The 17,741-nt window shown below is 39.6% G+C and overlaps 1 protein-coding gene across 1 annotated transcript; it reads right to left on the bottom strand.

The window, feature by feature from the left end:
* Positions 1–454: 454 nt before the first annotated feature.
* On the bottom strand, positions 455–17,490 carry METAP2 (methionyl aminopeptidase 2). Its single transcript, XM_050323658.1, has 11 exons — positions 17,281–17,490; positions 16,368–16,469; positions 12,852–12,917; positions 12,391–12,493; positions 7,799–7,960; positions 5,899–6,080; positions 5,712–5,806; positions 5,529–5,625; positions 4,924–5,027; positions 2,413–2,528; positions 455–1,244 (listed from the first exon to the last, which is right to left on the bottom strand). The coding sequence occupies exons 1-11, from the start codon at positions 17,435–17,437 to the stop codon at positions 992–994; spliced, it is 1,437 nt and encodes a 478-aa protein (XP_050179615.1). The 5' UTR covers positions 17,438–17,490; the 3' UTR covers positions 455–991.
* Positions 17,491–17,741: the final 251 nt, after the last annotated feature.

The following is a 17,741-nucleotide window of genomic DNA, read 5'->3' as shown; positions in this document are numbered from 1 at the left end:
CAGCTTGCCTGTATGAAATAACTTTAGACACTCCAAAATAAACTCATGTTTTTGTTATCCCTATTACTTGTCCAGTCAAATGTGAACTTTAAAGAGATTGGGAATCACATGAGATTGGACTGCATGCACGAGGGCATGTCAGTGGCAAAGATTATGTAGGGATATGTACTAAAATACACAGCTGAATTCAGCCAAAAGTTGCACATTGCCGGTGACAGCAGCAGAGACCCCCAGGTGCATCTGACATGTTCTAGTACAGGTGAATCTAAACTGAAGGCTGGCACACTCAGAAGCACACCACACACCTTTACTGAAGTCACATTTTGTCCTGTAAAGTGTCGATGACTTCTTGCCCTGTATGCCAGCACTGACAAAAATATTTCAACAAGCACCAGGAGGCCAATTTTCACATGAAGGGTAAGACAGGTCCAGTTTCAACACAAGAAATGGCAAATCAAGTTTGTAAAATATTTAATAGAGCAGTTTCCCAGCAGACTCCTGACCAGAATCATAACCAGACTTCTAAAAAGTATATATATTTTTAGATTTGAAAATTTGTCTTTATTTTTTACAAAATGGATTCCAGGAAGTTTAAAAGGCAATATCATAGAGGACTGGGGCGCAGAAATCAGGTGTAGTCATTCAAAGCATTCAAGTAGGAATATGGTCATATAAATATTTGAAAAGCATCTTTTATCATAAATGTTCAGAACAAAATGTATAACTCATTCCAAACTAAAAATTGAGCTTTATAGCATGTATTTCCCTGAACAGAAAAAATAACTTTCGAAATATTTCTAAAGGCCTGAAAGCTTTTTCCCATGGTTAGTTACAATTAGAAGACTTGCCTTAGATTAAATTCCTTCCTTTCCAAATACGGAAAGTATTAACATCAGTCCACTGTTAAAACAGACAATATGTTGCAAATTAATTCTGGTATAGTATGTTCCAACAGAGCCTAGAGTATAAAGGTGCTGAGGTGGCTTTGAGTTTAGTAGTCATCTCCCCTGCTGACGACCTCCTTGCAGGTGGGGCGCAGCAGGATGGTGTGCTCGAACTGCGCCGTGTAGGAGCCTTTGATGTCGCACAGGGGCGGGTAGGGATCCACTATGCCCAGGTCGCACAGGTTCTTCAGTGCCATCAGGTATTTGCTCTCTCCCAGGCGATCCAGCCACCGGCGGCAGAAGGCAAGAGTACCAAAGTTTTCATTGATAACGTTTAGCAAGTGTTTCGCTCTTGGAAGCCTTGAAGACAAAAACAACCCAAGAACACGTTTGAGAAGAAAGGCATCACAAGCAAGCATTCACTGCAGGAATGAAACACACCAATTAAGAACAGGGTTAGACTGCAAGGTCTTTTCAGGCTGCCCAGTTTTGAGGTGTCTTTCTACATCAATGAAATTTGTGCATTTCCCTCCTGCAAATAGAAAGCCTTCAAAATAGATTGTGAACGTATCTGCATCTAAGTATGCAAACAAAACTAAACACTGGGACAGAAGTCATTCTCTTAAAAAATAAAAGGACATTTCACTTCATCAAGAAAAACAGAATTTTTCCTGATCCAAAGTGGTTAATAATCTGAGCTTTTTGCGTAGTTTTGGCATAAGCCTGGTGGTTTCAAATGCTGAGTTTTGAATTCTGAAGTCAAATACTTGGTAAGCTTTTTATTCATACTTCTTACAATGTATACGCAGAAAAATGACATATTTCTAGATCTACCAAAAACTAAGCTTATTTCCAATCATAAGCAGTTCCTTTGCAATTCTTAGGCTAATTCTTCACATCCCACCTCTTTCACATTCCTAGTTTGTGCTGTGGAAAAGCATGTCTGTCTCCTATGTTTCTAAGCAGAGTAGCCTTTGCTTCAGAAAATATGCTGTACTCCTAGAAATGCCAAAATGCAATCCCAGTGACACTCAAAATTAATAACTATTTCATTTTATAGCGATACACTAAAACAAGAATTTAAAACTCACAAAATGTCCATAAAAAGCAGATGACATGAACAGCCTGATATATTCTGAGAACAGCAGTAAGAAAAGGTTGTGGCACACAACCACAGTACAGATGTTGATAAAAAAAGGCTACACATTTACTATACAGATGAATACACAAGCATAACCTATATATTAATAATTATAAAGAATAATCATAGTAAGAATATTGTTAAAAAATATAAAATTCTGAAAAAATAATAACCTATTTTCTCCATTTCAAGATTCTTTAGAATAATTCCATATTGTTCCAGATTTACAATCACTGCGTATTTTATAACAAGAACATTGCTAACACCCCCCTTTGAGTCTTCTGATAGACTTACTAACTAGTGAAGAACATGTTCTGTATCACATTTGAACCTAAGGGGGTGACAGCTCTAATCACAATACGCCAGCAAAATCCAACAAAATCCAACCTTATTGGGACATGTCCAACATCAAAGTTCTTCATATAATGAGAACACTCCATATCATCATGAACAACGCCTTTTCCTGTGCTCCCAAAGGTTTCTATGGCATACACTTCACCTTCCTAAGGAGAGAAGAAAGGAACATTTTACAACATGAAAATAAGTGACACTGGACCAACCTGATAAAAATATCTCAGTATTGCAACTTCTGAATACAAGTAATTGAATGTGACTAGATTCAATCACCAAATCAATGCTGAAAGAAGAAATTCAACACGGAGATTTCACACAGTAAAAGCTACAGACATCTCCAAATCATCAACTATTTATATTAGTACCATTTTATTTGTTTCAAGTCAGAAATATCGGCATGTTTCTACTCACAATTCCTCAAAGTCATTGCAGTTAAAACATCGTCAAGGCATACAACTAACACAGCTGAGAAACTACATCTGCTAACTGGAAGTACTTCTTCTTTGCTATTCAGATAGAAGTCCTAGCAAATGTACAGTTTAGACATAGCAAATAGATGCTGATTACAGAGACTGACTGCACTGAAGAACTGTCTGCCCAATTTCTGCAAGAATTTTCTGGTAAACAGCTGCTAGTACATACCCTTAACCTGCTCATTTCCACTCCGCAAGATGAATTTCTTCAAGAAATGAAGGTGATACATATCTGCAAGGGCATTATCAAAATTCTAGCCAAAAATAACCGAAATGCCATTATACAAACTCATTTCTGCCAAGTGTATTCACACGTCCTTAATGGTAGGACTGTGAAAGGAACTTACCAAGCCTTCACATTGACAGACACCATGAGCCGGGTTTTTCAGTTTATTAAGCTACTTTGAAAGTCACAACCCCAAAATAAGAAGCAATAAGAAAAGCAGTAACACAGGCTTCAAATTCAAGAGTAACTCTTGAAAGCCACCCCTGAACTGATTAATTATAAAAACACAAACCCACACAACCTCACACACATGGCACCACAAAGCTCACTGTGCACCCACTTTTCCCGGCTAAGGACTGTCAGGGGCTGTATTTCTCCCAGTCACAGCAAACTCACTGGACTGCAGTCTGATGCTATAATTAGCGCAGTACAGCAAGAGCTTGGCTACGCTCCACATTTATCGGCAAAACTCGCTGTGTTTAATGATGTAGGATTGTGTCCTAAGTAACCTACAGAAGCTGAAGAAATTAAAAAAAATGTCTTCTCCCCAGCGTCTCAATATTCAGTTAAAACAATCTCAAAGCTCTGAAATCTTTAAGTAGTATTTGCTTAAAGAACACTTAAGTTCCATACAAGTGGAACTGATAATGGATGATAACAAAACCAAGTACTATTCACTAAAACCTAACCAAGAAGAACACACAATCTTTCCTATCTTCCTTTTCCAATACTCTTCATCCCTTTGCACAGTCCTATAGATAAGACGATAGTTAAAACTTTGTCTTTTTGCTCACATCATAGACCAACAACTATGATTAAAGTTTGTGTGATGAGAGTAAGCCTGCCTCAAAAACCAATCCCGCGCAGACCACACCTGTGCCTGTTCAGCTCTTACAAGTCTTACTTACCCTGATAGGCTTACTTTACCCTGGTAAACTTACTATTTACCCTGACAGGCTTACTGGTGCCCACTCTAAGCCCATCAGGCTTAGAGTGAAATTAAAAGCTTCTTATCTCATTACCAATCTCTTAAATAAGCCTTCTTATCTTGTTAGAACACAAGCTTACATCAAAATGGTGGCTAAATCTCAGGTTCCATATTTGAATACTGCCTTTACAGTTGGTAGTTTGTCACATCATGTACAGTATTTCTCTTCCCCTGCTCCAAAATGCTATTAAAACCAACATCTTTGATCTAGTCTCTCCCATTAACTAGAAATACGCTTAATTATTTTGTATCTGCAAGGAAAAACAGCACTTTTCAAGAGGCTTTTCAAGAAAGATACTGTATCTCATAGTACTCACAAAAAGTCATCCAAAGCTACACTACAGAATATATTTATCAGGAATTACTCAAGCAAGAGAAGATTGAATTACAGAGAGAACAAACAAGTGTGAATGATTTGCAAGTCCAAACACCTTTAGGAAAAGTCTAGTTTCCTGAGCTTCAGTCTCTGTGCTCCTGAATGCAACATTCCAGCACTGCATTTAAATAATGAATACACACTGAGAAATAAATACGCAAGAGTTTCTGCAAGCATCACTAAGGCTATTCAGATTTCAAGGGTGGTGGGTTTTTTTGTTTTGTTTTCTTGTTTGGTCATTTGGTTTTTAAACGGCAGGGTTCCAAGGCTTCAATTTCTGAAAGTGTTAGATACCTGAATGCTCTAGGGCTAAATGGAGAAGCCACTGAGGTGAAACATTACTCCTTTACAGGAACACTACCAAGTGCAGCAGTGATTATCCACCAGGATCACAAATGCTACACATTCAAAAGTGCACAGCAAATACTACTCTCACAGTGACAGCTGGGGAAACTTAACAAAGGTTTAAGAACTAATTTACCTCCATTCTTGTGGCTTCTCCTCCTTTCACAATGGGCACCGTTTTTCCAGCGTGTATCCTATATGGTCCGATTGAGTGTCCATTCAAATTGCGAATTGGCTTCACTTTTGAAGAAAACATTAATGTTACAGGCAATTTCTTAACAAATGTTAAACCCTTTAAGGTAATTTTGTATGATAGCCCATACTGAAAGGTCAATAGTGACTCATCATACTGCAGAGGAACTAAACACAAAACTGTCCACACATCTTGCACAAACACCAGCCAAGACAGAAGTTGGTTTGTATGATACAGCAACACTTCGCTATTAAAGACCAGCAACTCCAACGGTAACAAAAACTTATTAAGAATGCCAAACAGCAGGTATTAAATTAACTGTACAGTTTGAAACAGTTGTTTGGCCTTCATCTTATCTGTGAAAATACTTGGAAGGATAAGCCAAGAACATTTCTCCAGAGGAATGGTAAGCCAGCCAAAAACATATACTTATGCAAGATGCATACCATCCTTCTAGTACAGAGTCTTTTCAGTACCATATAAATAAATCAATATTTGTACAAATATATACAGATACACACATTTAAAAACAACAGAAAAGAACTTGCCTTGGTATGTTTTGCCATCAATTTCAACTTCATAAGACTCCATAACTTCTTGAATGGCCTCCCCCACATCACAGAGACGTACGTCTATCCCAGCACACTGAAAATGAAGTGCAAATATAAATGGAAAATAATCACAAAGATTACTGTAAAAGACTTTGTAAATGAATTACATAATGATCATACCTTTATTCCAGTATTTGTGGCATCCTTGACAGCTTGTAATAGTCTGTCATATTTTGGATTGAATGTGACTGTAAAAGCACAGTCAATAATACGACCTGAAATCAGCAGAAGTTAATATGACTATTAGCTTCATAGTCTTTGCAACAAAGAATGTTCTCAAAGTTTTAATTCATAAATGAAAACTAACCACTAATGTGTGTCCCAAAATCTATTTTGCAAATATCGTTGTATTGCAGGACTGTTGGATCTCCAGCATTGGGAGTGTAGTGGGCAGCACAATTATTCAGAGAACACCCAGTAGGAAATGCAAGACCTGCATTTAAACCATTCTCCTTGATCAGCTTACGTGAGCAGTCTTCTAGCTTTTCACTAAAAGGGAGAAGAAAAAAAAAGAACAGAACAGTTGTCATTAGTATTTCTTATGGTGACTTCAAGTAAATCAACACAAGAACAAAAACTCATAAAAATATTTAAACAAATGTTTTAATGTGAAATCTTAAAAACTATTTGTATGCTAGGTAGCCAGACACTCTAGGTTGCAAAACATAAGTATAACCTAACATCCTCAGTTCTTTGTGTTGTTCCTTCTACCCTTTCTTAGGCAAAACTGAGTACTTCTCTAGTGTTTTTACTCTAAATTTAAAATATTCATCCTTTACAAGCTACATTTTACCCATTCTTCCTGAGCAGCAGAGATTAAACAACTAAAGTTTAGTAAAATTAAATGCATTCTTTATAATTTTGGGGACTTAAATGGAGAGAAATAAAAAAATAATAAAAGGTCTCTCCTTAACTATAAAAAAATCTAATTAAAAAAGGACCCTTTTCTTACTTAATTTGAGATAATAACTGTGATAAAATAAAACCTCATGAAACTAGCATTTGTTCTTGGGTTTGGTCTCCTCTCTGGATGCTGGCTACTGCAAAGCTACAGATACGAGAATGCACCACCACCGGTGCATTCTCCTGCAGTGTCAGTGAAGGATGCAAACTGCAGCTCACAGTAGTGCACCATACTCTGATTTTTTTTAAGAAAGCCATTTATTTAAGAAAGCCATTCACTCAGAGCAATATGGAAAAAGACTAGAGTGTATTTTACTCAGCAAGGCCCCTTAGAATAGTCATGTTTTCAGAAAATTATTGCTTGCAACAGTCAAACTGTAAAATTCAGTGTGACAGATTTGTTTCACCCAGACTAGTGATTATTACAGCAGCTGCCTTTCTTCTACTTTTCCTGATGGTATATTATTTCCTTCTGTTATCCTCGCACAGTTACCTTGGGGATCAGCTCTGATTAGCTTTCTTACTATCCTACTCTTGTCAGCACAGTCCTCAGTCACACCAGGCTGAAAGCACCTGATTTTGGAAGCTAAACTGTTCTGGATCAGTGCAGTACTTGGACAGTAGACATTCACTCTAGATAAACTGAAGGACAGAAAAAGTAATAGTTGGAAGAGTCGCAAAAATCAGTCCAGGCTAATTATTTCTTTAAATCAAACTTAATCAAACTTATGTTCATAATCTGTTTGCTCAGCTATTTCTTATTAACTGGGAACAATAAAAAACCCCCCGTGTTTCCACCAGAAACATGAGCTAATGAAGACTAAACATAGTGAAAATGTCCCTGCCCTGGACTGAACACGCAGTCATGCTGTCTGTACGCCTGTTTGCCCACTCCCAGCCGCAGACTGCACCTGCACTGTCCACATGGCACGTCACTGACAATTCTGGCAAATGCCAGGACGTGCTACTGCTGCTTCTCTCAGCACCACTGCAGAACTGATGTGCAAGAGCAGCAGAGGCACTCAAATTTAAATGAAGCATATAATCAAAATAAGTGAACATAATGGAAAGCTTAGTTTAAAATTTGGTATGATCCCAGGCCCTGTAAAACCGCACAAGCTGAAAATACAAGAGGAAACTTAGAGGAAATAATCGGCAATCCTGGCTGTGTACTTCAAACAGAAATCTTCCCAACACTCATGACACAGTGAATTAAGCACACAAAACTGAGACTAAATCTCTCGCCCTCTGGAGAATGAAGAAAAATCTACAGCAGAGCTGTTTGAGAATATGGGTGTCCTCACCAGATTTCTATCATGGTCATCCCAGGTTTTATCCAGCTCATAACATATTTCCTCACTTGTCTGTGTGCCTCTGCAGCCTCCCTAAAATCATTCCAGATTTCCTCACTGGCTTGGTCTAGTGCTTTCTTTTCTTCACTAGTTGTTCTCCAAGCAGCAGTTCGCCTTGAAAATAAAAAAAGTGTTTCAAACAAGTTAATCACAGCAGTCTTAACAAATTCTAAAACCTGTTATGCAGGCTCTTAAAAACATGCTATGCAGGAAAAAAATTACTAAAACCAATACATAGCTACACATGCTGGTAGGTGGGTCTTAAAAGAAAATGGATGATGGACAAGATGGACCAAAGATGCTGAAATATGCCAAAGTCTCCAAATTTAGACATTAACTTTTACCTTTATGCAAGTTAGTTGGTTCTAAGTAAACAACATGAACACACAGATGGTAAAGGACTAGGTTTTGAAATCCAAAGATGTAGCTTCTTACCTGTTTCATAGATACGTAGCTTAACTACACTCTAAGAATTTCCTTTACAGCCAAAAACCAGGCAGGAGTGAGCCAACAGACTATGCCCTGCAGTTTTGCTGCATTTTGAACTAAGTATATATGCATAAATACATAACTATACATATTTATACTAAGTATTTAAGCAGAATTGAGAAAAAAAGAAGGATAACAGGCTATTCCATAAAATACTGCACAGAATGATCAGATGATCTGAAATATTTTGAGACCTTCTGCTTGTTTCCCTTGCACTTCCTGCTCCTTTTCAGATAAAGTAACGACAGTGTAAAGGAGAAATCCCACTTTTACCTCTCAGAGCAGTTTTCCTGCGCCAGCAGCAAGCATCACACATCATACTTTCAGAATCTGCCCTTAAATCTGGTAAATTCTATAAAAAGACCCAAAGCAACAGGCTGCAATATCTGGGCCCCTCACTACCACTTGAAAACTGGACTACTGCCAGTACAACAGTCCCAGGGAAAAGGTGCACTGCAGAAGAACAGTGGGAAGGGAGACTTGAGGGTCTTTTCAGACTGCTCTGGATTCCAGTAGCGAACACCCTCCAGTAGCAAGAACTGCTGACACAGTCTGGGCAGCTGCTCTGCCATCTGTCACAGACCTGAGTGCAAACTCCAGCAAACTGGCAGGAAGCCCTTCTCCCTCTGTCCTACTGTACTTCAGCATATAGTCACTTCATGCAAGTCACCTGGGGGACAAGAGAGCCTCTACATTTAAAAATACTGTATCAGAACCAAAGCATTTTGCTGCCGAAGTTGCACTCCTGCCACCTGGGAACTCAGGAAGCGAGGCAAGAAATCCTACTTGGGCCTAAGTGTGAAAAATCAATCGATCAAATGAAGGCCTCACACCAAACATCAAGTCCTCTGACAGGTACATGAGCTAACAAGCTTTTGACAGTTTCCTAACATGCTGCCTACCACATGTCAGCTGAAGTTCACCTCTTGCTCCAAGCCATTTGTTCCATCTTTTCACTTTTGACAGCCTGCAGTTTTCACCAGCACAGATCTATCCAGGATCATGCGGTAAACTAGGCTCTAGTCATCAAAGAACTTCAGAAAATAAATTGCCCCAGCTTACCTTCACCCAGATAACCCAGTCAACATGCTGGAAGGAAGGGATGCCATCCAGAGGGCCCTGGACAGGCTTGAGAGGTGGCCTGTGCAAACCTCATGAAGTTTAACAAGGCCAAGTGCAAGATCCTGCACCTGGGTCAGGACAATTCCACCACAAATAGAGGCTGGATAGAGAACGGATTGAGAGCAGCTCTGAGGAAAAGGATTTGGGACTGTTGGTGGACAAGAAGCCCCACATAACCCAGTAATGTGCATTTATGGCCCAGAAAGCCAAATCATACTTTGGGCTGCATCAAGAGCAGTGTGGCCAGCAGGTCAGTGGAGGGGATTCAGCCCTTCTACTCTGCTCTGGTGAAATCCCACCTGAGTGCTGCATCCAGCTCTGGGGCACCCAAAGGAAGGAGGACATGGATCTGTTGCAGCAAGTCCAGAGGAGGGCTATGAAGATGATCAGAGGATTGGAGCACCTCTCCTATGAAGACAGGCTGAGTTGGGGCTGTTCAGCCTGGAGAAGAGACGGCTCCAGGAAGACCTCATAGCACCTTCCAGTATCTGAAAAGGCCTAAAAGAGAGCTAGAAAGGGACTTTTTCAAAGTCCACTTCACCAATATATAAAATGAAGCTATTATTCAAAATAGAAAATATTCTGGCATTAAATGTCAGCTACTATTGACAGGACAATAGGTAATGGCTTTAAACTGAAGAGAGTCAGTTTAGATCAGATGCTAGGAAGAAATTCTTTACTGTGAGAGTGGTGAGGTACTGGAACAGGTTGCCCAGATGAGTTGTGGAAGGCGTCCCTTCCCATAGCAGAGGGGTTGGAACCACATGACCTTTGGGATCCCTTCCAAACCAAACCATTTTGTCATTCTATGATAGCAGCACAGAGGCAGAAACAAACAGGCAGGGTCAAGAATTCCTCAATCCCACTTTAACAAAATTAGCGTATCATGAAATATTGTTTGTTTGTTTTCTGCTCTTTCTGTCGTGTCATGTCAAATTCAAGTGTCTTCAACAAAAAAACACAAGCTTCAAACAAAAGTAAATATCTGAGATATAAAAATCTTAAACCTGTTAGTCTGTTGGCTATATAAGAACTGATTATGTGCTATTTTCCTCTGCTGAAATTTGAATCACACCCACTTCCAGTTCAACTTCTCACACAAAATACACAATTGTAGGTTGATGAGAGGTAACTTTAGAAAGCAAATGACATCAAGAGTTAAGAATAGAAGTGCAACTCTAAAAAAATCAAAGAGACAAAACCCTACTGACCTCAGCATGAATAAGAGAAGTGGCACAAAAACACTTCACCAATATATAAAATGAAGTTATTATTCAAAATAGAAAATATTCTGGCATTAAATGTCAGCTACTAATTTAAGTAGCTGTTTATATTAGGAAATACTAAAGTAGCATCATAATATTTAAATATTTAAATTAGGAACAAAACTAAGCATATATTTGCTTAAGCACGCTATATAAAGAAACTATTTCAGGTTCCTTAGAAGAATATATTCTTTTTCCATAACAGAACACACTTGGTACAGAAAAGACACTCCACTTAAATCCTGTTTGGAAAGGCAATTTGTTTTTATTGCATTTATTTTTTTTCCTAATAAATAGTACTGAAACCAGAGCAAATAATTTAATCTTCAATATCAGAGATGTAAAAAGTGTGTTATTTGTTAATAAACTATGAACATGCTTAAGGTGTTTATCATCTAATTTCCTGGTTTGATTAAATCATAACCTTATGAACATGGCATATACAGAAAAACACTTAACTCTTAGCATGAAAGAACCACTTCTGTCAGAAATATCCTGTGAAAATCCTTCATTACCATGCAAAAGCAGTAATTTATAAATAAATAGGAGCACCTTGTGATCAAACAGAAGTCATTAAAAAGAAAAGGCTTCCTCAAAGGCAAATTTTAAATCTCATAAAAATGAAACTATATTATCTGTAAATATCCAAGTAAAATTTATAGGATGTACTTACTAGATTCTTAACTATGTTGCTTACGCTCTATGAGAAACATGCATTGACTTAAATAATCAATAAAAAAACATACAAAAAATACTCTGAAAAAAAATACTTGAAAACCAGACAATGCTTTCAAAAATATTAAGTATTTATCTACTCTCTCCCTTTGGTTTAAACTACTTTTTTCAGAGTTCTGATTCAAAATTTCCAGGGAATTTTCAAAGTTTTCAGTAATACTTGGTCTTTTCATTCAGGTTTTCATGCAATTCAAGCTAATTCTATGCCACACATCCCCTGTCTCCCTCACGTGACCTTCCACAACACTTCACATAGGAGAAAAAAAAATCAGTCAAGGACAACACAGTCAAGCTGGTATGCCCTAGTTCCTAACAAAACAAAGAAATAACAGTCCCCCTTAAAAACATGAGGATGCAGATCTCTGTCCCAGTAAACCAGCAGAAGCTGTTGCTTGTTTAGTGAAATTGCACATTATTTCCACATCACTATGAATTACAAAAAATGGGTGAAGTTATAATAACTATACATTCATACAAAGAGAGAAAAGCAAAATACACAATATACCACTTGGGCTTTTAAATTAAAGAGAGAGATTGACATGTCTCTGACAAAAAATAAATAGAAACCAAAAGGTTAATGTCTCAATGGTCACAAAACTGCTGCATGATAGTGTCTCACCTCCTTAAATTTTAAAACTTCACTCACTTCTAATTCAGACAATGTTTCTCTTACAAGTTGCCTAGTGAAATCCTGGCAATTCTGCTCATACTGGCTACACCTTAATTAAAAGGGTAGGGAAGGATGAACATTTCTGGGCTGAAGACTTGTATTCATTTCTTAGATGATCCGGTTAAATAAAAAAAAAAATAAATAAAAAAAAAAGGCAAAACCCAAAGCACATTACAACTCATTTTTTCCATTTAGTTGTACATTAGCAGTTTTTTCAGTATATCCAAATGACAGTATTTATTTTTTAAGCTTAAAACACTCACCCATCTTGTGTTGGTGGATATTCACATTCTTCTCCCTTCGGAAATACATTGCTGGGAAATAGATCACATATTGGAATAGAAGGTGGATCTGTCTGGACCTTAGCTGTTGAGTATAATTTAAGAAAGTTTTACACATACTACACTGGAAATACACACCATCTTAGTTCAACCACTGAAGTTAAACAGCACAAGCTATTTAAAGATTCCCTTACTAGAATTCGGGCTTCTACCACGACAACATCGTATCACAATGCCCTCGAATGACTTCATGCGACCAATACTCAAGGCCAAATGAACACCTTCAATGGCATTCAGGGATACCAGAAAGAGGACAGTTCAGCCAGACTTAGCCTACAAACACAAACTGCACCCCAAACTTTGTTCTGGCTGTCAAGAACAGCATTTGCACATACTTAATACTAAATACTAATGCAGTCTATATTTTTGTGCTTGATACCTACGTCCTTTCTTCTTTTTCTTCTTCTTCTTCTTTTTCCCGGTTGCTCCATCCCCTTCACCCTCTCCATCTACAGAAAAAAAGTGCTCAGGTGAACATAAAATAACCAAAAGTTATTTCTTAAAAGAACCAAAGTTCGCCTGAGACACACAGAAATATCTGGACTATCTGGAAACACTTCTTTCACAGCAAATTTTAATGGATTAAAACACAACATCCAAAAGCTGCCACCAAACCATTAGCATTTTCAGTCCACACACAGACCTAAGAAAGTAGTTTCTAGAGTTGACAAACGTATCACCAAAGAGAGGGAGAAAATGTAGCTCAGGGAAAGTGTTTACAGAAAGTCCTACTTCATATCACTCTGATCTCAATTCAGGTAAAAAGATGCCAGGGATTGCTGGAGTACACCAGAGAGAACTGCATTAGACACAACAGCTAACAAAAAGCTAGAAAACACTGCTTCAAACTCATCTTCTGTTGCTTCAGCTAAAGGAACTTCCTGCATCTGGAAAGATACAGACCCCAAATGCATAAAGATGACAGCACTTAGAGCAGGATGAGTTTAATCTGGAGATAACAGGGAAAGTCACAAACAGCACTCAGCAAAACCACTGCATGTGGGAGGACAACAAGAGTGGTAAAACATTGGAACAGGTTTCTCGGAGAGGTAGGTGGTAGATGCCCCATGCCGTGAAACACTGAAGGTCAGGCTGGATGGGACTGAGCAACCTGATCTAGATGAAGATGTCCCAGCTCACTGCAGGGGGTTGGACCAAATGACTTTTAAACGACCCTTGCAGCCCAAACCATTCCATGAATCTATACCAGTGGGAGGTTTCCAGAGAGCACAGCATGTAAGCACCAAGAATCGGCCACACCGTTTACAGTCACATTTGGGGGTTAACAACAACACCACACACTTCACATTTGGCTACTTCTTGTGCCTAGTTACTTCATAACAATATCTAATGTGACATCACCTAACTAAACCTTCTGGACCTAAACACAGGTTCTTTTTAAAATGGACAAGTACAAGTCATTTACATTTAGAACATTTTCATCTACAGTAAAAATAGAAGGAAGTTTTAGAATCAAATCAAAGCATTACCATTTTGAATGTATTTATACAGAAACTTGTATTTAAAAACAAAACCAAACCAAAACACTGATCAGCTGCTCCAGTCACTAGATTTCAAGCCTCTTATGAGGACCAATGTCACCTGCATTTTTACGCCATGGTGAGTGCTGTAATCCTGCAGCTGGGGCAAATTTCAGTAAATGTCACTCCTGCCCCTCCTGGCTCATTTTAGCATTAAGTATTAATTTAAGTTTTTGCAATAAATAGCAAATATAAATACTTTGTAGCTATAATACAGTCCAGCCTACCAGTCCAGCCTACCAGCCTTCATCAATCATTATTTCATAGACAGCCAAAAATCTTTAGCAGTGTATATAAATTTCTTTAAAATGTGGTAACTTTACCACATTTCTCTTGACCTTGAGCTGTACTCAAACCATTCATAAAACAAGTAATTCAATGTGACTCCAGTTCATTCACCAAGGGATTTTTTGATTTTTTTTTTTTGCTAGGTGTAAACTGAAGGGGAAAAAAAAATACAGCATTTCTTAAACGTTGTTGCTGTTGCTATCTGCTTATTGTGGTTTTTTCATACATCACTGCATGTGAAACTGCCAACTGCAAGGCAAACTAACCCTGCCTATGCTTTCATGTCCTTGAAGACTGCTGCAGACTAACTGTGCTGCCAGAAACATAACTACTGCATCTGACCAATACCCTGCTTGTCTTCAGGTTATTTAGCTGCTAGTGAAAAAAAATTTCAGCAGAAAAGCAATTTAAGATCTTTGCAGAACAGAAGCCAATCTTATTTCATTTTGGCATAGCCATTTAATAATTCAGAGTAATATCATGCAAAAATGGTATCAGCATGTTTTAACACTGCAAGGGAAATCCGAAGAGCACTTTCTAACCACTCCTTGAGTTCAAAAGTCCTAAAGTCTCATTTTTGAGAGGCCACTCAGGCTTACCAAATGAAAAAAAAAGAAAAAAGGCAATATATATTTTATCGATTTTAATCTAATGCAGTACCATGTCTTAAAGCAACAATCCTGAAACTACACAATTAGAATGGCAAGTGATGAGAACCAGGTAAGAACACACCAGTTATCTTGAAAAACCTTACATCGTTTTTTTTATTTTTCTGCAGAAATATCGATTTTACTAAAAACACATTCAAGTGTAACACGTACAAAAAAAGGAAGATTATTAGTTCAGCCATAGCATCACTTCAATTTTTTTGTATTTTCTGATACTGTAATACTAATTGCTAATATTGTAAAAAGGATAACAGAGCACAGCGTTTGATCTGCAACTAACAGTGTTATTTCTTCTGAGATGGAGCTCTTAACTATTCTAATAACTTTCCAAGATTTCTTTTCATTGGATAACGTTTTCACTATCCCTCTCAATACTTTTTACTCAAGTTGTAATGATGGCAAAGCACATATTGCATTAATTATCTTTCAACTCCATAACCTGAAATATACCACAAAACAAACCAACCATCAGAACATACTTCTACGGAAAGTAAGAGCATTACACTGTAGTGTACACTGCAGACTGAAAACGTTCAAAGATAAATTTGTTATTTAATACACCTTGGCATACTGATTTATTTTTTTAAAACTTCCATGCCCAATTTATTAAAGTTAAATTCCAGAATGATGAATTCCAGCAAGTCAACTAAGAAGACTTCTAAGCAGGCTACGAAACATTTCAGGATGCTGAACCAACTTTAGATGCTATTTTTTTTAACATGTATTTTTTAAAATGTCCATTTCTATTGAGAACCATCCCTCAAATCAAAGGAAACACAGCACCTTTATCTGATATTCCTACAGAAGAAATGCACCCACTCTGGATTCCAATATGGACACTTTTAAGGCTCTTGCTTAGAAAATCAGCTGCATATCACAAACAACACACAAGGTGTATGTCTTACATGCGTTTTAATCCCTCCCCAACTCAATTTTAATGAGAAAGTACAACTATAGATGAGCAGGCTTGAAGTCACAGGTAAAGACTCTAAAACCTCCTATTAATTAAAACACTCCCTAAAATTTGCTGTATGTTTTAAGCCACAAATATGTGACATAATTTGAAACATAAATGCCTACTGACTATGGTAATGCAAGTGAGAAAAATTTATAGCTTACCTTATCTCAAACTAAACATTTCCTTCAGTAACTAGGTCCTTGAAAACATAAAGCTTTAAAAAAGCTTGTATCCCTGTTATTTTTATTTTGTACGCATGCGTGACAGCTGAATTACCGACACAAAAAGTTTAAAGTGTATATAGCTCCATCTCACCTCCCCCAGGGAAAAAACCAACCAAACAAAATCAAACCCAGAAAGATACCTACAAAAGGTTTGTTAAAATGGGCATTTTGGAAGAAGCTGAAACTGGAAACGTCAAGAGAAAACATAAGTTACACTTACCTTCATCATCATCATCTTTTTCTTTCTCCTCCAGTGCTTGCTTGTCCAATTGTTTTGCTACATCATCAAGAGCACCTTCCACTTCTTTATCTGTTTCTTGTCCTGTTTGTAAAATTAAAAGTATGACTTACAGTAAAACATTAGCTCCGCATTACTAACCAACAGCCCCCAAAACTTTATACAAATATTAAGCAGTATTCATCCTACAGACAGCAGAGCACATGCTGCTTTTCTTCTTTTTAAGCAGCCCCTATGTGCAAGACTGTAGGGCCCTACAGTGAGAGGTGCTGACACTTGCGTATAAAGGTAGGTTACCCTGACATTTCTGATTACTTTTTTCTGCCAGGGTAACTAATTCTCCTTTGCCATAGCAGCAGCCTGCGCCTGTAAGATAACGCGGGCGTAAAGTAGATAATTATAAACGCACAGCACCATCATCACTCGCTGCTGGCCTGCTAAAACAAACCCAAACCGTAGCGCCTTTACACTATTTGCCCAGACTTGCTCCGGCTCTCTCCGAGGACCTGGGAGGGGTGCGCAGCCTCCATCACGCGGGATGACTTTTACAGCAGCAGTCTCACGCCTCGCTCCCCTCGGGGCATAGGAGGGGGTGAGGGAAGCGGTGGCTTCTCCTGCGCGCCGCGGACGAGGGAGGACTCCCCAGCCGCGGTGGAACGGCAGCAGCACCCTCCGGTCACGGCCAGACCGCTCCGAGCCGCGGGGATCCCCCTCAGCCCGCACGGCCGCCACGGGCCGGGACAGTGCCCTGGCGGCGCCCCGCACCCGCACCCGCTCCCGCTCGGCGGGACCCTCCAGCCCCCCGCGGCCGCCCGGTGTGCCGGGCCGCGGCCCCTCACGCCGCCCCGCCAGCCCGTCAACGCGGCGTCCCAGCGCGGCGCGGCCCGGCCCCTACCCGCGGGGCCCGCTTTGCCCTTCTTCTTCTTCTTGCGCTTCTTCTTGGCGCCATCCTCGGCGCCGGGCCCCGCCGCGCCGTCCCTGTCGGCGGGCTCGGGGGGCAGCTCCCCGTTCAGGTGCTGCTCCGGCTCCTCGGCCCGCCCCACGCCCGCCATGTCGCCGCGCCCGCGCCGCCTCTCGCGCACGCAGCGAGCCGGGCACAGCGCGGGGGCCACGGCGCGCTCGGCGGTGCGCGCGGGGCACGCCGGGACGGCGGAGGACTCCGGCGGGGCGGGGGGCGGAGGAGAGGGACGGCCCCTCGGCTGCGCACGCGCACCGCGCCCCGTGTGCGCGCGCTGGGCCGTGAGGGGGATTAAAAAAATGGAAAAAAAAATCTTGCTAAAGCAGCTGTTTTCTACGACAGGAACAGCCGCTGCTGAATGTTCACAGGATGCGAGATTGTTAAGGTTTTACAGGTGG

This window comes from Myiozetetes cayanensis, unplaced genomic scaffold, assembly GCF_022539395.1.
Source record: "Myiozetetes cayanensis isolate MyiCay16 unplaced genomic scaffold, myiCay2020 scf3, whole genome shotgun sequence".
NCBI classification, from domain to species: domain Eukaryota; kingdom Metazoa; phylum Chordata; class Aves; order Passeriformes; family Tyrannidae; genus Myiozetetes; species Myiozetetes cayanensis.
This window is presented reverse-complemented; position numbering and strand designations above follow the sequence as displayed.